The sequence below is a fragment of the Nicotiana sylvestris genome, chromosome 6, assembly GCF_000393655.2.
Source record: "Nicotiana sylvestris chromosome 6, ASM39365v2, whole genome shotgun sequence".
Taxonomy (NCBI): Eukaryota; Viridiplantae; Streptophyta; class Magnoliopsida; order Solanales; family Solanaceae; genus Nicotiana; species Nicotiana sylvestris.
Genome location: NC_091062.1, coordinates 86,105,004 through 86,125,112, shown reverse-complemented (window position 1 = coordinate 86,125,112; position 20,109 = coordinate 86,105,004). Strand labels below are relative to the sequence as shown.

The 20,109-nt window shown below is 38.5% G+C and overlaps 1 protein-coding gene across 6 annotated transcripts; it reads right to left on the bottom strand.

Annotated features, from left to right (window-relative positions):
- Positions 1–808: 808 nt before the first annotated feature.
- LOC104210848 (protein DEHYDRATION-INDUCED 19 homolog 5-like) lies at positions 809–6,920 on the bottom strand. Of its 6 annotated transcripts, none has more exons than XM_070150314.1 (5): positions 6,683–6,853; positions 5,630–5,769; positions 5,380–5,457; positions 5,073–5,299; positions 809–1,070 (listed from the first exon to the last, which is right to left on the bottom strand). In XM_070150314.1, the coding sequence occupies exons 1-5, from the start codon at positions 6,762–6,764 to the stop codon at positions 1,019–1,021; spliced, it is 579 nt and encodes a 192-aa protein (XP_070006415.1). In that variant the 5' UTR covers positions 6,765–6,853; the 3' UTR covers positions 809–1,018. The 6 variants fall into 6 exon arrangements, with proteins under 6 accessions (XP_070006415.1, XP_070006417.1, XP_009758124.1 ...); XM_070150316.1 differs by lacking the exon at positions 6,683–6,853 and adding an exon at positions 6,468–6,602; XM_009759822.2 differs by lacking the exon at positions 809–1,070 and adding an exon at positions 3,924–4,153 and having other exon boundaries at positions 6,683–6,920.
- Positions 6,921–20,109: the final 13,189 nt, after the last annotated feature.

Here is a 20,109-nt window from a genome sequence, read left to right as displayed (position 1 = left end):
AACTCCCTGCTGAACTAACCCAACTTGCTGTGCTGCTGGAGTTTGAAACTGGGAAGCCATCTGCTCCGGAGTGCGAGTAGCAGGAGTCTGGGCTCCTCCTCCAGCTTGAGAGACGGCTGGTTCTATAGGAAGTAAGCCTGCCTAGGCGACACTCTCCATAAGGCCCACTAGATGAACCAGAGCATCATGAAGTACCGGAGTGGTGATGAACCCTTCTGAGACCTGAGCTGGTCCTGCTGGAATGGTCTGGGCTGGAACCTCGTCGTCAAACTAAACCTGAGGCTCTGCCGCTGGTGCTGCTGCTCTAGCTCTGCGCTGAGCTTTGCCTCTGCCTCGGACCCTAGCACACCCTCGGCCTCTGCCCCTCGTAGGAGCTGCTACTAGGGGCTCGGGCTGTTGGCCAGCTGATGAAGCAGTACGTGTTCTCACCATCTGCGAAAGAACAGAGTGGAAGTTCAATTAGCATTGAGAAATCAAGTCGCACGACAGGAAAGAGTAGATGTGAAGTTTTCCTAAACTCTATATCCTCTGGGGGATAAACACAGACGTCTCCGTACCGATCCCTTAGACTCTACTAAGCTGGTCCGTGAATTGTGAGACCTAAGAAACCTAGAGCTCTGATACCAACTTATCACGACCCAGATTTTCCACCCTCGAGAGTTATGACGGCGCCTACTCGTGAAACCTAGGCAAGCCGAGTGTTACAGATTTTATTACCCTTTTTCCTTAACCTTTTAACAATTTCAAATTAACATGTGATCAATAGCGGAATAATAGTAATAATAAAAGAAATACGGAAGACGAAATCTGATAATTTAACTAATACTAATACGAAAATTCAAAATACAACTCTACCCAGAACTGGTGTCACAATGTCACGGACCATCTGCGAATACTACAAACAATGGTCTGAATAGAAAAATACAAGTCTGTCTTTGAAATAAATAAAAACATAATGGAAAGGATAGAAGGGGACGCCAAGGCCTGCGGACGTCTGCAGGACTACATCGGTTCTCCGCTAGACTGAAGGCAGCAACCTCGCTATGGTCCAAAAGCTCCAGTACCGGGATCTGCACATAATGTAGAGTGTAGTATCAGCACAATCGACCACGTGTGTTGGTAAGTGTCGAGCCTAACCTCGGCGAAGTAGTGACGAGGCTAGGAAAAGACTACCAAATAAACTTGTGCAGTTAAATAATATACGGCAAATAGTAATAATAGAAACTAGCAGTTAAAGATGGGAAGGGGGAACATGTTGTGGGGAATATCAAGTACTAACAGAATTTCAGTAGAAAAGTATAAAGAACATCATAAATTTCATATAAGTAAGAATAAGAAAGACAGCAACGAATCAATATTCACTTTTATTCTTTCTTGTTGCGGCATGCAACCCGATCTTAATCATATAATACTGTTGTAGCGTGCAATCCGATCTCAATCATATAATATTGTTACGGCGTGCAACCCGATCCCAAATCATATAATGATGTTATGGGATGCAACCCGACCCCACCTGTCTTTCCTTATTACTGCTTGTTGCGGCGTGCGACCCGATCCCATATAATTTTGTTGCGGCGTGCAACCCGATTCCCATATACAAATCAACACCAATCACAAAAGAATCCCGGCAAGGGAACAATAGCATAACAATAATATCCCAGCAAGAAAAATAATATCTAAGCAATAACATCCCGGCAAGGGAAATAATATCATAAACGATAACGTCCTAGCAAGGGAAACAATATCATAAATAATTACATCCCGACAAGGGAATCAACAATATACTCCCTCCGTTTCAATTTATGTGAACCTATTTGACTGGGCACGAAGTTTAAGAAAAGAGAAAAGATTTTTAAACTTGTGGTGTAAAATGAAGCACATATATTTTGTGTGGCTATAAATCATTGTATAAAGGTAATTGTTTCCAAATAGGGAAAGAGGTCATTTTTTTTGCACGGACTAAAAAGGAATTAGGTTCACATAAATTGAAACGCAGGGAGTATCTCATATCGTTTCGACAATCATTTCACAACCTAAGTCTCAACTTGAGCCAATACTCGACAATGGTCAATTACCAAGAATAGTTTCACAAGCCTTGTTCAATATTTAAAATCATTATATAAAGCATGGACAATACATAACGGAATCATAACAATTATAGTATAAGACTCACAGGCATGCTTGACACCCACGTATAGATACTCGTCACCACACTCATACGTCGCACTCAACACTTAACACATAGCAATTAAGACCACAACTCTTATTCCCTCAAACTAAGGTTAGACCAAACACTTACATCAATGTCACGAACACAATCAAGCCTCAACTATCGCTTTACCTCTCGATTCCACTTCCAATTCGCTTGTATCTAGTCACAATATACTTAATAACATTAATATATGCTAATTAAACCAATTCTAATGCATGAAAATAGATTTCCCATTGTTTTTCCCAAAAAGTCAAAAATCAACCTCGGGCCCGCTTGGTCAAAACTCGGAGTTTGAACCAAAACCCGATCTCCCACGAACTCAAATATATAATTTGTTTTGAAATCGGACCTCAAATCGATGTCCAAATTCCCAAAATTTTAAAATCCTAAATTTTACCTAAAATCACCCAATTTCCCATGAAAAACCCTTGATTTTGAAATGAAATCATGTAAAAAGATGGATTAGATTGAAAGAAATGAGTTAGAAATGACTTACAAATGATGTGGAGAAGAACCTTTCTTTGGAAAATCACCCAAGATGTTTTAGGGTTTGAAAAATGAGAAGAATCCCGTCAAAATCCCACTTAATAGGTCTCAGTTGTCGCAATTGCGACCAGGGGTTCGCAATTGCGAACCCTATCAGCTTCGCATTTGCAAAGGAATAGTCGCATTTGCGACCCCTGTCCCTTTCGCATTTGCGACCAAAATGTCGCATTTGCGAGAATGGCCTGCCCAGACTTGGTTCGTAATTGCGACGCCCGGGTCGCATTTTCCAAGCCTGAGAACTTCGTATTTGCGAAGCCTGATCTCGCAATTTCCTAAGTCAAATTCACCCCGTAGCTTATCCAAAACTCATCCGAGCCCTCGGGGCTCCAAACCAAACATGCACACAAAACATCATACGGACTTGCTCGTGCGATCAAATCATTAAAATAACATCAGCAACTATGAATTAAACCTCAAATTCATGAAATTCCTTAAGAACATCAAAATTTCCATTTTCTCAAATAAAGGTTCGATTTATACCAGATGAACTCCGATTCTTACCAAACTTCACAGATTCGACTAAATTATTATTTTAAACCTGTACCGGGCTTCGGAACCAATATACGGGCCCGATACCATCAAAAAAATGCATCATTTCACTTCTAAAAGCCTTTATATTTTCTAGCAAACAATTTTCTTTAAAAAAAATTCTCGGGCTTGGGATTTCGGAAGTTGATTCCAGGCATACGTCCAAGTCCCATATTTTACTACGGACCCTATGAGACAATCGAATCACGGGTCTGTTTACCGATAATGTTGACCAAAGTCAATTTTAATCAAATTTAAAGGCTAATTTCCTTATTTTACTTAAATTTCACCTAAAAGCTTTCTGAAAACGCACCCGAATTGTGCACGCAATTCGAGGTGAGACAAAAAGATGTTTTTAAGGCCTCTGGACACAGCTTTAATTTTTAAAACAAGAGATGACCTTTCGGGTCATCACAAAAGAGTAATCCCGAAATTACCGAATTGCATAAACCGAAAAAATTCTTTCATAATGTACCAAACCAGCCGATGAATATCCCTAAAAAGTGAAGAAAACTGCTTAGGTTTGTGAGACTTTAAGAGCAAAGCCAAATCAAATGCAGGCTTAAGTGAAAGAAAGATATATGCTGTAACAATAAATAAGTTGGTCCTCAAACACAAATGAGATGCAACAACATACTTCAACTCTAAAGTGCCTATTTAGATATATATAATTAGTTTGAGATATTATAATCTTGTATTACATTACATTACTGTTTTGCTAGTAAAGTCCGAATGAGATTCTTTTTCAAAAATTGGATGATTTCCTAGAAGATAGTTGACGTAATCAGCTCTTGAAGGAATGCAGCTCTCTGCCTCTTCTCTTCAGAATCCTCTTCCACTGCTGGATTAGATACGAGCAGCTTCCTGCTGCAGAAGAGAACAGATTCTACTGTTAACTTAGCACCAGTTCCTTATAACCATTTTATTTTAGTATTGACAGTGCATTAATATTGCTCCAAAATGATGTCGCACCCGTGAGCGACATTCCCGGAGAGTCCAGGCAACATAGTTCTAAGTTATTCGCCATATTGCTTATTAAAATGAAGTTATCTGCCTGATTGTCTATACAATCCTTGCACCGTCAGTGCGAAAAAAAATTCCCTTTTGGCGGGAGTGTGGCAGGTTAGTGATGACAAAGGGGAGAAAAAGAAATATCAAAGACATGTACAACCACAGCTGTTGACACTCGTTAGTACCTCAGCGTTCTCTAGAGTATGTATGCTACTGTTCAAAATAAGCAATTTAGGGAACAACTATAGTTTTGTTTATAAGATGGAAGCATATACTACTCGCATGAACTGTCTGATTGTTCAATCTCAGTGTCAGTGCATACACAAAAGTTGGCCCTAAATATTGGAATCATTATTCATCTAGGCAAACAAACAGAGATTTCTCTGAATTCTGATTCTTATCCCCAAATGCAGAGAGAGAATTCTAATACATATGTACGACAAACGAACTCAACACTAGCAAAGAGAGGAAGCCCAAGTTTTTTAGCTGATGAATCACCAAAAGCAATAGCTGAACACAAAAACTTAATAGGATATATAGCTTGGCTTTGGGTTGAGAAAAGCGAGGGTGGATTTTATTGTTGGTTATAGTGACAACGAATACAAAAATTGAAAAAGGTACAAACTGAAATTTCACACTTACTCAGGTATTAACTTTCAGGTTTAGCATTTACTCCATTTTCGTTTTATGAGGAAACTTGCATGTAAAAAAAGAGAACGAACGAATAAATAACTTATATACAGGTATATCAAAAGAAAGTTGATGAGACTAGTACCTTTCTATTTCAGAAACAGAAGACTTGTCTTGGCACCTGCTTTCGGTATCAGTAGGAGGTACATTGCAGAGAAATGGCAATAGAAGTGGATCAGAAGCAGGTTCGTGCCCTTTGTACCGACCAACCCCGGAATTTATCTCAAAATACGAAGTTATATCTTGAAGATCCTTCCCAATCATAGCTGTGGCATTATCCCAGTAGCCAGATTTTAGGTATTTTCTCCTTCTCTGGAAATGAGGTAGGGAGCAGGGTTAATTGATATCTTTTATAGTCAAAACTATATATTTGAAAGGTGAAATATGTTTACCTTAACTGACTGTGCATGTTGTACAGAAAAATGTACAATAGGATCTTTTCCCAAACTTGCAGCACATATGGGACAGACCTGGAATTAGAAACGTCAAGTAGATTGATCAATTCATACAGATCTTCAGTACAAATGCATAGAAAAGATTGAAAAGTTTATAGTAGTGCAGTCTTACACTTCATTTTGCATATAACATAAGAGAAATATATGTTAAAAGGATGTAATGTAAGGAAGCATCACTTGACATTACCGCGTTTTTTAAGTCGAAACAATGCTCATCTTGCAAATGGTAGCAAAGCATTGGCACTTCAATTTCGACATAACAGAAAGGGCAAGGGAACCAAGTCCTAACATCTTCTTCTCCTTCATTGTTCACATTCAAGTGAGAATCTGTTTAATTTCCAAAACAAAGAATCATAAGGTTTGAAGTTTAGGAAATAAAATACATCATCACCAATCTAGTCTAGTATAAATAAGTGAAGTAGCATGTCTTTATCCCCAAGGTTATGCGTTTCAAGTATTAATCTTTCCCAAGTCCAAAAAAGAAACTCTGGCATATGATCCCTCCTTGCAAGTCTTGACTTAATTTGTCATCCAAGTTTTCACCCCTAAGGGCAGCCCGGTGCACTAAGTTCCCGCTATGCGCGAGGTCCGGGGAAGGCCTTACCAATGGAAATACTACCAAATGGATAGAAGATGAAAGCCAGAGGTTCCATCTTCAAAACTTCCAATTTCCTAAACAACCCTTCACATCCTAACCTCAGTCACTCCCCCCCCCCCCACCAACTAATAAAGATAGTAATAAAGAAAGTTTCCTAAGGTAGTAACAGACAATGGTCAATGGTACATCCATTTAGTGGTGTTTTCTCAAACTGATAAACCAGCTGAAAATGTAATTACATGATAAACAAGAAGAATAGATGCATTACTATATCTGCATCTCAAATGCTAACACTAGGAGAAACATAAATACACAATAATGAAAGTAAGAACACCATCCAAGAAAGTAACAAATACAAAAGCAAGTTAAAATAGGAAAAATAATAGAATATGAAGATGATACTCCTAACTTACAATAGGTAATTTACCAGTTAGTCGAAAAGCCATGCCAAAGTGGAAGGAAAAAGCATACTACTATATATCTATTCAACCCAAAAGCCTAACTTAGCATTTAAACTCCCAAAGACAGATACCTAAAATGCCTCCCACAACATTATTTGAGGTAGAAAAATAAAAGAGAAGTAACAGTGCAAGAATAGTACTACTTCACAAGACAAAAGCATGTGATGCAATTGATATTTACCAGAATTGATTAAATAAGTAGATTGGACAGCAGAAATATTCTTGCTCGAGTTTACTCTTGATCTCCAAAAGTCCACATCCATTGTCCACTTCTTTTCTATCTCAATATAGTTTGGACAGTAAAAAAAAATATGGTCAGCTTGTTGTTCTTGTACAAGCAAAACAAGGAAAGAACAATTTGGTTTATATAGAATCTTCAGATGGTACCTAAAACCCCACAAACAAAAGGTTTTAAGATCTAAGTAAAGGAAGAAAGTAGTGAGTGGTTGCTGATGATGTTCCTAGCTTCTACTAGTACTATAACTTTTAAGTTGATGGGATGTTGTGTTGTACTAATTTGTAATTTAGTGCTCAAAAGTTAACATAGGAAGGACAGTGGGAAACTTTTCTGACACTCAAAAGCTGGATAATAGAGCTATTGACATGTGACCCTAAGCTATAGTAAAATAAAGTTCTTTCTTTTCACTGAAAAATTCCCTGGAAATGGCAGTTTCCTCTCCAGTTAAGTATTCTGCTCCGTTTGTTTGACTTGCTACATTAAAATTGACTAGTTCTCAAATACTTTGAATTTTGATGATGTAGTTTTACTAGTCCATTACTCAAATACTTGCTTAATTATTCGAAATTACCTATAGAAGATATTTTTCTTTTGTTTGTAATAGTAAAGTTTCTCAACTATGCTTATAGCACTCAGAAAATTTGACTTCAACCTTCGAGTAGACTTTGCAAGATCAACAACCATAGTTGCATAGAGCATGGTAGAGTTCCTCGGTATTTCTCAAATTGATTGCCAAATACTTATTTTACCCTCTAAATTATCAATTTTTATCTTTTTTTTATTTTTTAAAAACTTTTTAATATTATGATTTTTTTCTTTTAAATTTTTATTATGGATTTACCTACTATAGAATAAATAAGTTTTATTTATAAATTAAAAAATAAATAGTGTTTAAGCATATATAATGTTGGAATAATAAAATATTAAGCATAGTAAAAAATTAATTAGAATAATTTGTTCGTAATAATAATTTTGATTTAACAACACAAAGTCAAAAAGCTATTTATATAATTGAGAATGAAAGAAAATAAGGTTTTATGCACGTAAATAAAAATATTTATTTAAAATAAAGGTATTTTTATAATATACATTATATATTCTTGAAAATTATGCTCAAGTCTATTATTATTTCAACATTATATATGATTTTTATTTTATAAAAAAATTCATTTGTTCTATAGGTAAGTACATAATATCAAATATCTATTTTTAGAAGGTAAAATAGGTATTTGACAATCAAAATTTTGAGAAATCTGGTTGAGTGACCTTTTGAGTGCTATAGACATAGTTAAGTGACTTTTCTGTTACAAACGAAAGAAAAAAGACTGGACTTGATAATTTTAGACATAGTTAAGTGACTTTTCTAGTTTGACTTAACACAAAGTTTAAGAAAAAAAAAAGAATTTGAAACATGTGATCCTAAAATCTTAAGGAACAAAATTTTGTGGTACCATGATATTTTGTGGCTATAAAAACTTCTCATTAAGAGTAAATGGGTAAAATAAAAAATTTAAAGTTAAATTATTTCCAAATATATAAATGTGTCATTTTTTTTAAACACACTATTAAGGAAATTGTGTATAAAAAAGGCACTCAAGTTGTAGTTGTATTGGAAAATAGTTTAGTTTTTTTTTTAAATTAATGTATATATATTAAGATATAATTTTGCCACTAGTCGTTTTTTAATTTATTTCTTTTTTAAAACACTTATTACTAAAATGTTAAAGAATTTTTAAAGGTTTTCACCTGAGTAAAAGATAAACAATTTAATTTTGAATGGACACCTTCATTTGTTAATGAACATGCTTTTGTATAAGTCAAAATCTGCCCCAAAAGAATTTAACATGAAGTGGTGTTATGAAAAATGATGTGGCCGAGATCGACTAGTAAATAGTGGGCTCGTAGTCGGGCAGTTAATAACGGTTGAGGTCAAATATCAAGAACAGAGCACTAATGGCTAGTTTTTGTACTAGGATATTTAATAGAATATTCCATTAAATATTCTCTGTACTTGTATTTTTAGGGTTAACCGGGGATATGTCTCATATAAATAGAAAAAGAGATAAGGGGAGAGGGCATGTAATATTCATTTGATAAGGACACTTTTTGAGAAGAAGACTCTCTCGCTATATAAGATACCAACACTACCTTTTTACTAAGATTCTACCATTCGTTATTTTATACTTTTCCAACAGATCCGAAAACAGTTCCATTATTTTAGGATTTGTCTCTCACTCATCATCGTCAGAAAGAAAAATTATTCATCCCATTCAATATTGGGTAAATCATTGTCCTTATTTACATTAATATTTACGATTATTTATTGCTTGATATTCTTCTATCATTGCACAAATATCTGGGAATATTAAATGCACACTGTATTTAACAGAGGAAGGACAGTGGGAAACTTTTCTGACACTCCAAAGCTGGATAATAGAGCTATTGACATGTGACCCTATAGCTATAGTAAAATAAAGTTCTTTCTTTTCACTGAAAAATTCCCTGGAAATGGCAGTTTCCTCTCCAGTTAAGTATTCTGCTCCGTTTGTTTGACTTGCTACATTAAAATTGACTAGTTCTCAAATACTTTGAATTTTGATAATGTAGTTTTAGTAGTCCATTACTCAAATACTCGCTTAATTATTCAAAATTACCTATTGAAGATATTTTTCTTTTTTTGTAATAGTAAAGTCTCTCAACTATGTTTATAGCACTCAGAAAATTTGGCTTCAACCTTCGAGTAGACTTTGCAAGATCAACAACCATAGTTGCATGGAGCACGGTAGAGTTTCTCGGTATTTCTCAAATTGATTGCCAAATAGCTATTTTACCCTCTAAATTATTAATTTTTATCTTCTTTTTTACTTTTTAAAAACTTTTTAATATTATGATTTTTTCTTTTTAATTTATATTATGGACTTACCTATAGAATAAATAAGTTTTAATTATAAATTAAAAAATAAAATAGTGTTTAAGCATATAATGCTGGAATAATAAAATATTGAGCATAATAAACAATTAATTGGAACAATTTATTCATAATAATAATTTTGGCTTAACAACAAAAACTCAAAAAATTATTTGCATAACTGAGAATGAAAGAAAAATAAAGGTTTTATGCACGTAATATAAAAATAATTATTTAAAATAAAAATATTTTTATAATATACATTATATATTCTTGAAAATTATGTTGAATTCTATTATTATTCCAACATTATATAAGCTAGAAAACTAATTCTTTTCTTTTTTATTTTATAGATAAACTTTATTTGTTCTATAGGTAAGTACATAATGTCAATACCTATTTTTAGAGGGTAAAATAGGTATTTGACAATCCAAATTTTGAGAAATCTGGCTGAATGACCTTCTGAGTGCTATAGACATAGTTAAGTGACTTTTCTGTTACAAACGAAAGAAAAAAGACTTGACTTGATAATTTCAGATAGTTGAGTCACCATTTTTAAGTAATAAACCTTAGTTTGACTTGACACAAAGTTTAAGGAAAAAAAAGAATTTGCAACATGCGATTCTAAAAGCTTAAAGAACAAAAGTTTTGTGGTACCATAACATTTTTGTGGCTATAAAAGTTTCTCATTAAGATAAAGTGGATAAAATAAAAAGTTTAAAATTAAATTGTTTCAAATATACAAATGTGACATTCTTTTTTAACACATTATTAAGGAAAGTGTGTATAAAAAAGGCACTCAAGTCGTAGTTGTCTTGGAAAATAGTATAGTTTTTTTTTAACATTAATGTATATATATTAAGATATAATTTTGCCACTAGTCGTTTTTTAATTTATTTCTTTTTAAAAAAAACACTTATTACTAAAATCTTAAAGAATTTTTAAAGGTTTTCACCTGAGTAAAAGATAAACAATTTAATTCGAATGGACACCTTTATTTGTTAATGAAAATGCTTTTGTATAGGTCAAAATCTGCCCCCAAGGGAATTTAGCATGAAGTGGTGTTATGAAAAATGATGTGGCCAAGGTCGACTAGTAAAAAGTGAGGCTCGTAGCCGGGCGGTCAATAACGATCGAGGTCAAGTATGAAGAACAGAGCACTAACTGCTAGTTTTTGTAATAGGATACTTAAGAGAACTTTTAGGGTTGATTGGGGATATGTCCCATATAAATAGAAAAAGAGATAAGGGGAGAGACGACATGTAATATTCATTTGATAAGAGCACTTTTTGAGAAGAAGACTCTCTCTCTAGAAAAGAGATAAACATTACCTTTTTAATAAGATTCTACCATCCGTGATTCCATACTTTTCCATCAGATCCGAGAATAGTTACAATATTTTAGGATTTGTCTGTCACTCATTACCGTTAGAAAGAAGAATCATCCACCTCATTCAATATTGGGTGAATCATTCTCCTTATTTACATTAATGTCATTTACAGTTATTTATTGCTTGATATTCTTCTATCCTTACTCAAATCTCTTGGAATATTAAATGTACACTGTAGTTAATTCCCCACCAACACTATATTACGTTACTCATATTAACTAGTCTAAATCTAGAAGTATTATTATTGACTAGATTTAAACCCTTATTACACAAAATTAATTAGTTTAACCGAAGGTTTACACTTTTTGGTCAAATAATTTGATGTCATCTGTAGAGACTCCCTCGTTAAATTTTTAGTTTCTTCTAGATCTATAACTATCACGGGTTGCTAAAAAAACAGAGAACAAAGCTCATTTTTTCTTGTACACACAGATTGGACATGAGAGGTAACTGAGAATAAAGAATGAGGGTAGTGGCCGACCTCACCACCAATCTTTTAAACACCATCAATGAGGTTTCTGAGATAGAAGACGAGGACATAATGCCTAATGTCTCTCCCAGGCGAGGCGGGTCGCCTCTCCCTCACGGCAGTATCGCAACGTCCCACGGGGAGCTTCCACGTCCACAACAAAAGAGACGCCACCAGCACTGAAGAAGCTCCTTGAGACTTGGCTAGCTAACACGGTAACCAGCATCCTCAACAAGCCCGCCCAGGAGGCAGTCAGAGAAAACGCAAGGACTTGCATTACACCGACAACGGCCGAGCAGCATGGCCCTTTCCCTTCAGTAACAGGTATTACTCACACTGTTAATAATTCATATGACGACACCCTCACAGCCATTTTGAAAAGGATAGAGGAAATGAAAAACGAGAATAAAGTGCTTCATTACCAAATGAGAGAGCACCAAGAAAGAGTTGATAAAATACCGGGCGCCCCGAAACTCTTGTAAAAAAAGAGATGCTGGTCGGTTTGTCGAACAACCATACAGTGATGAAGCCACCCTACATGCCACACCAAACACCATCAAAATGCCATCCTATTTGAAAATATATGATGGTACAACTAATCATGAAGATCATGTGACTCACTATGTCACCACTGTAAAAAGAAATGACCTCGCCAAGGAACAAGTATCCTCCATCTTGTTGAAAATGTTCGGCGAGACCCTTACCGGAGGAGCATTAACAAGGTATTCATATCTGTCGGCGCGTTCCATCGAAACATTTGAAGAAATGGCCGACAAGTTCGTAACAGCCCATGCTGGGGCAAAAAAGGCGAAGGCAAGAGTGAACGACATATTCGTCATCAAACAATCGCTCGGAGAGGGACTAAGGGACTTCCTCACTCGATTCAACCAAGTAAGGATGACATTACCAAATATATCGGAAGGAATAGTCGTAGCAGCTTTCCAAAACAGGCTGAGCAGGAATGGCTCAAGGGAAACCAGAAAGTTATTAAGTCGGCTTATGAAATATCCTCCAACCACTTGGGATGAAATACATAATGCTTACTGTGCCGAGGTCCATGCAGACGAGGATAACCTAAATGGGCTGATCCATCATATGACCTCGGTACAGGCCGAGTCCATAAAGGATCAAAGAAATGATATCAGGAGGGACCTCGGAGCTCCACGACCTTACCAAGAACGGCATCAACCATATATTAGAAGCGCCATCATGCCCCCCTCTCGCCATGAAGAGGGCCCACCTAGACCAAGGACAAGGACTCATCGGAACGAGAGAGGTATGCCCCCTTTGTTATCCACTCACAATTTTTGTGTGTCACCCTCAGAAATAGTCTACGCATTGGAGAAGCTCGGATCAAAAGTAAAGTGGCCACAAATGATGAGGTTAAATCCAAGCACCAGAAAGTCAGACGCCCTCTGCGAGTTCCACCAAGAGCGAGGTCAAAAAACTGAGGAGTGCATCTAAGGTAGGAGGTCGTACACATGCTTCGCCAAGGATACCTCAAAGAATTGCTGATCAACCGGGGGAGGACCAACTTCGCCCGAGGACGTGAACAGCACCAGAGACATCCGAAACCACCCTCACCGACCCGCATCATTTAAATGATCATTAGGGGTGGCGATGACGCTTCAATCAATAGCGTAAATTTCACCACAACACACAAGCTTAAAGGTCGATCACACACGAACGGTATGACGAACTCGAAGAAAGTATCATCTTCGATAATTCAGATACCCACAATTTGGTTTTCCCTCAATATTATGCCCTTGTTATCACTTTACGAATGTTAGATATGGATGTGAGACGCCTTATGGTGGACGATGGAAGTGGCGCGTGCATTATCCACCCTCGAGTACTTGCACAAATAAAACTCGAGGATAAAATAGTGTCGCGTTGCATCACACTAACAGGTTTTAACAATGCAGTTGAACGAACATCTGGGGAAATCACACTCCATGTCCTGGCCAGCGGCGTCACTCTGGAAAACACATTCCACATCATGGACCAGGACACGGTGTACAACGCCATAATAGGTTGATCCTGGATACACGCCATGAGGGTCATCCCCTCCAACTTGTACCAACTTATCAAATTTCCAACCCTATGGAGAATATTCAGTATACGAGGAGAACAGCGCACATCTCGAGAATGCTACCGCATCGCCCTGGTATGTACAACCACCCAATAAATGAAGTGCAAAGCAAAAGAGGAATAGTAATTAACAGGGCCGAGGTCGAGCCGCGATGAAAGAGAAGATATTATCAGAGATCCCAAAATAGTAGAGGCCGCAGAATCGATCATAGAAGACTTCGACCCCGTCCAACTCGACGACAACGACCACAACAAGAAAGCCTACATTGGCTGCAAGCTTCAAGAACCAGGTAAATTCCGTCAATTCTTAACTGCTAAAGCGGACTTGTTTGCTTTTAGCCACGCAGATATGTCAGGTATCCCGAAGAAAATTGCTACACACAAGTTGAACATCGATCCATTCCACCTCCGGTGAGGCAGGTTATGCGGAAGTTCAATTCCTCAATAAACGATAAAGTGCGCGAGGAGGTTGAAAAACTACTGGAAAATGGCTCCATTAAGGAGTCAAAATACCCCCAGTGGGACGCCAACGTGGTCATGGTGAAAAAGAAAAACGGGAAGTGGCGAATGTGCATAGATTTTACTGATTTAAACAAAACATGCCCCAAAGATTCATTCTCATTAACTCATATCGACTAGCTCATCGATGCAACAGCCGAGCATGAATTGCTAAGTTTCTTAGACACCTTCTCAGGCTACAGTCAGATCCTCATGAAAGAAGAGGATCATGAGACAACGACCTTCATCACCCATGAAGGACTGTACTGCTACAGAGTTATGCCTTTCGGACTGAAAAACGCAGGGGCGACATACCAAAGGTTGGTGACCAAAATGTTCAAGGATCAACTCGGCAAGACTATGGAAGTCTACATCGACGACATGCTAGTCAAGTCCAAAAGGAGAGAAGACCACACCGACCACTTGAAACCCCGAAAAGTGTGCATTCAGCATGACCTCAGAAAATTTCTTGGGTTTCCTAGTGTCGCAACGAGGCATCGAGGTCAACCCTGACCAAATCAAAGCCATAGAAGGAATACCCTAGCACTTAACTACCAAAGAACAGGTTCAGAGGCTAATTGGCCGTGTCACCGCCCTGTCAAGATTCATTTCGTGATCATCCGACATATTCCATAAGTTTTCGGTGTAATTAAAAAGGATAACGGCCTCTAATGGACCTCCGAGTGCGCCCAATCCTTGAGGGAGTTAAAGTCTTACTTGTCATCACCGTCGCTGCTTTCCAAATCGAAACCCGATGAGCGCCTCCTTATCTACCTCGCTGTATCCGAAGTAGCGGTGAGTGAGGTCCTGGTCCGAGAAGATAAAGGTATGCAATATCCTATCTACTACATTAGCAAAATATTAGTCGACGCCGAGACTAGGTACCCCCACCCCGAAAAACTGGCCCTGGCCTTGGTCATAGCTTCACGAAAGCTTAGACCCTACTTCCAGTGCCACCCCATCTCGGTAGTCACCACTTTCCCCTTGAGAAGTATTTTGCATAAGCCCGAGCTATTGGGAAGGTTAGCCAAATGGGCCATAGAATTAAACGAGCAGGAAATCACATATTAACCACGAATGGCGATAAAATCACAAGTCCTTGCCGACTTCCTCGCCGACTTCAGCGCAAAAATAATGCCCGAAGTTGAAAAAGTAGCCACCCACGCTTCTCCATAGACACAACATCTATTGATTTTCTACACTGACGATGCTTCCAACGTGTCTGGGTCCAGATTGGGACTTGTACTCGAAGTCCCGATGTGTGAAGTGATTTGCATGTCCATAAGGTGGCCGGACATGACTAACAACGAGGCCGACTATGAGGCCGTGATTGTAGGATTAAGGCTAGCACTCAAGTACAGGGTGAAACGGGTTAGACTACGCACCGATTCTCAGCTCGTCGTCAACCAAGTCATAGGGACTTTCTAGATCAAAGAGCAAAGGCTACAAAAATACCAGGTCGATATCCACAAATTGCTGCCTGAGTTTGATGAATGTCAGCTCGACCAGATTCCTCGAGCACAAAACATCGAAGCAGACGGCCTCGCCAAATTAGCAGTAGCCACTTAAAACATAATTGAAGAAGGAAGCGTGGTTATTCTCCTCCACTCATCGATAGATCAAATTGAGGTAAGGACCATAAATTTAACTTGGGACTAGCGCAACCATATTATTACATACTTGCAGGATGGCGTACTCCCAGGTGATAAAAAAAAAGCCAAGAGAACTTCGGATGCAAGCAGCCAGGTACAGTATCATTCATAATGACCTATACTAAAGGACATATGGTGGTCCCCTGGCGAAATGCCTAGGCCTGAATCAGGCATGATGCATCCTCAAAGAAGTCCACGAGGGCCACTGCGGAGCTCATTCCGGCAATCAAGCTCTGTTTAGATGTCTCATGCGGGCAGGTTACTACTAGCCCACCATGAAAAAAAATCCGCAGACTTCATGAAAAAATGCAAGCAATGCCAAAAATATGCCCCAATGATCCACCAAGCGGGCGAGCACCTCCACTCAGTCACTTCCTCTTGGCCGTTCATCAAATAGGGAATGGACATCATCGGCCCCCTCCCCGCAGGGCGAGGTAATATACAATTCCTTTTTGTTTTAACTGACAATTTTTCTAAATGGGTGGAAGTAGGAGCATTCGCCCATATACGCAAATAACAAGTAATTGCATTTATATAGAAAAATATCGTGTGCTACTTCAGCCTCCCCAAAGAGATCAATTACGACAACGGACCCCAATTCACAGGAAAAAAGATTGTCGAATTCTTTGAAAAGTGGCATATCAAAAGAATACTCTCAACACTGTACCATCCCACGGGCAACGGGCAAGCGAAATCCTCTAATAAACCAATACTGAACATCATGAAGAAAAAGCTCGAGGATGCCTAGGGACTATGGCTTGAGTTACTACTAGAAGTACTTTGGGCCTAACGAACAACGCCAAAGACGAGCATGGGCTAGACTCCCTGCTCATTAGTCTATGGGACTGATGCAGTAATACCAATCGAAGTAGAAGAGCCCAGTTTGAGATATTCCCATGAGAGCGGGTCGAGGAACGACGAAAGCAGAAGGCAAGATCTCGACAAAGCCGAAGAACGAAGAGATATGGCCTACATAAGGATGGCCACCAAAAAGCAACAGGCAGAACGCTATTATAACAAAAAGGCAAAAGTCAGACCACTCAAAGTCGGGGACTACGTGCGCAAAGCCAAAACACAAGCAAGCAAAGACCCGTAGGAAGGTAAACTGGGAACAAATTGGGACGGCCCATACAAAATCACGGCAATATCAAACAAAGGGTCATTCCAACTAGAAACAATGGAAGGAAAACTACGACCAAAAAACTGAAATATCGCCCACCTCAAGTACTTCAACTTTTAAGGAAAAGTGTTCTCCAAGTCATACTCTTTTTTCCCTCACTTGAGTTTTTTGTCCCAATTGGGTTTTCTCAAGGAGATTTTTAATGAGGCGACAAGGGGGACACTTCAAGTTGAAGTGGAAACAGAAGAAGGCACTAGACGGTTAGTTCATTGCCCAACCTTTCAACACTTCTCCAGGTTGCCCAATGAAGGGACAAGATAGACTTGGACTAGAATGCCAACCCGAAAAAACATGTAAATTTCTTCAAGTATATAAACAAAACACAAATGCATGAAGCTGGCCCATATTTTTGCTAGAGCAACATTGCCTCAATACCTAATCGGCCCCCGGCCATAACAATACAAAAGTTACATTCGACCTTGCTCGAATTAACTCACATTCGACCTCGTTCGAATTAACTAAGTTATATTCGATCTCATTCGAATTAACTAAGTAGGGGTTATATTCGACCTCGTTCGAATCAATACCCACTCGGCCCCCAGCCACAACTAAGTTACATTCGATTTCATTTGAATTAACTAAGTACGGGTTACATTCGACCTCGTTTGAATTAACACCCGCTCAGCCCCTGACCACAATTAAGTAAAAGTTACATTCGACCTCGCTCGAACTAACTCACATTCGACCTCGTTCGAATTAACTAAGTTACACTCAACCTTGCTCGAATTAACTAAGCATAGGTTATACTCGCCCTCGTTCGAATTAACACCTAATCGGTCCTTGGTCATAATAAAATAAAAGTTACATTTGACCTCGTCCGAATCAACTAAGTTACATTCGACCTTGTTTCGAATTAACTAAATATAAGTTACATTCGACCTCATTTCGAATCAACTAAGCATAGATTACATTCAAACTCGTTCAAATTAACACCTACTGGACCCCATCCATGACCAAAAATGAGTTTTGTTTCGACCTCGTTCAACACATATAAACCATATTTGTACGACTAAAGCGACCAAACGGCAAAATAAAAGAAAGAGCCATACAAGCCCGAACAGAAGGAAAAGATTCAGGTATGAGCAACGAAAATGGCATTTCATAAAATATATTCTTTACAAAGGCTAGAATAGATGTCCACAAGAAGATGTACAAAATTTACAAGTTAAAAGAAAGAGAAACAACTACTAGCCACCTAACCCAGCAGCGCCATCCATCTGACCACCTAGGTCAGTTTAACCGCCTCTCCACCAGTACCATCGCCACCGCCTTAAGGATACACATCCTCATATCAGGCATCTTGTTCAATCCCGTCCACGCCTATGTCCTCCTTGCCATCACCAGCCTCCGGCGTAGTGGGATCATAGCCACAAGTAGTCCGAGTTGAGCGCGCCTTAGCACGAGCATCCTCGAAGTCGGTCTCAAAAACTTTCCCTGTTGCCATCAAGTCCTTAAATATATCCTGTTGGGCCTTAGCGGGGATCCAGATCTCATACACATCCCGCAGAATATCAGTAAAGGAAGAAGTGCGAGAAGAGGACGGCTGAGACAATATCTAGGACTTCTCGGCCTCAAGGTCGATGACTCGTTCATTAAGGACCGAATCTTCTTTCTCCAGCTCCCCTATCCGTTTGTCAAGTCGTTCCTCTATGAGCCTTGCCATCTCCAAATCACTCGCCTGCTCTGAACGAAGAATGCGGATTATAGCCTCTGATGCCTTTACTTTCCTCAAAGCCGCCAACTGATCCGATTCCAACTTATCTAAGTCCGATGTCCTCTCGGCGAGCTCACCACCCAGAGCATCCACCTTGATTAGACTTTCTTTGAGATAGAACCTCAGCGAGATCACTTGGGCTTGGAGATCGGCACATTAGACCTCAACCCCTTTGCTCACCTCGATTTCTTCCTTTTTCTCTCTTAGAGCTCCCTCAAGGATGATGCACTTGCCGATGACTCTCATCAACTCATCATCCTTCTATTTTAACTCGTCTCGGATAGCTTGAAAGTTCCCACTCTCGCCAAACCGCCTACAGATCTCGCAGTGCATGTTGCATTATTCAGCTCTATCTTCTTGAAAATGGTTTTGCGTCTCTCCTCTCGGCGAGCACTCTCAATCTCCAAAATAATGGCCTGAAAAGAAAAAAGAAAAATATAAATGAAGAAAACCAAAGTCAATCAAAAAATAGTGCAAGGCACAAAAACTAGAAAGGTCTGAATACCTACCCTAAGGGCGAGGCCGGCTATACCCGTCGATAGGGTGGTATCATCCAACATCTTAAGGGTCCTGCCCCCACATCAGAGCAAAGAGGACCTAAGAAGGGAACCACATTCTTTGTATTCACCACTAGGTCCCGATCCATAGGAACCATGATTGTCGCACCTCCTTTTTGCCACGCCCGCGAGGGCGCGTGGGGAGTTTTCTCCAATTAAAGGACAGTCGAAACGGGATTTGTTTATTTGTTTCAGAGTCGCCACCTGGGAATTTTGAGGCGTCCCAAGTCACCAATTATAATCCCTGAATCGAGGAGAATATGACTCTGTTTATTTTTTTTATTCTGCGAACCAGAAATCCTGAGTAAGGAATTCTGTTAATCCGGAAGAAGGTGTTAGGCATTTCCGAATTCCGTGGTTCTAGCACGGTCGCTTAACTATTTTTATTATTGGCTTAATCATCTTGATTTTATTAAACATATTTTTGTTACGTGATTTTTCTACCGCTTTTACTTATCGTGATTAAGGACCCTTCTTCGAATCGAATTACGCGTACGTATATTCGTGTTACAAATTAAAAAGATGCGGAATTGTGTCACGCGTACGTGTACACAATAATTTTTGATAATATACTAAGCAATCATTTTTCCGAGATTGTGTTGAATCAAGAATATTTATTTTTCTTGAATAGTGAACCGTACATCTCGGGTTTTTATGAAATTGATTTAACGCCTTTGGATAAATCCTTTTATTAAATATTCGTTCGAAATTGCGCGTACGCATAATCCGAATTTTTTGCTTTTAAAAATATAATCAAGGTACGCGAACGTATCCCTAATTGCGCAAAAATATTTGCAATGATATTAAGGATTTTTCCACAAATTATTCATTATATCCATACATTTTTATGTGAAAATCATGATAAATTCCCATTTAAGGTTTCAAAGAATTTACAATATTAAATGTTGACC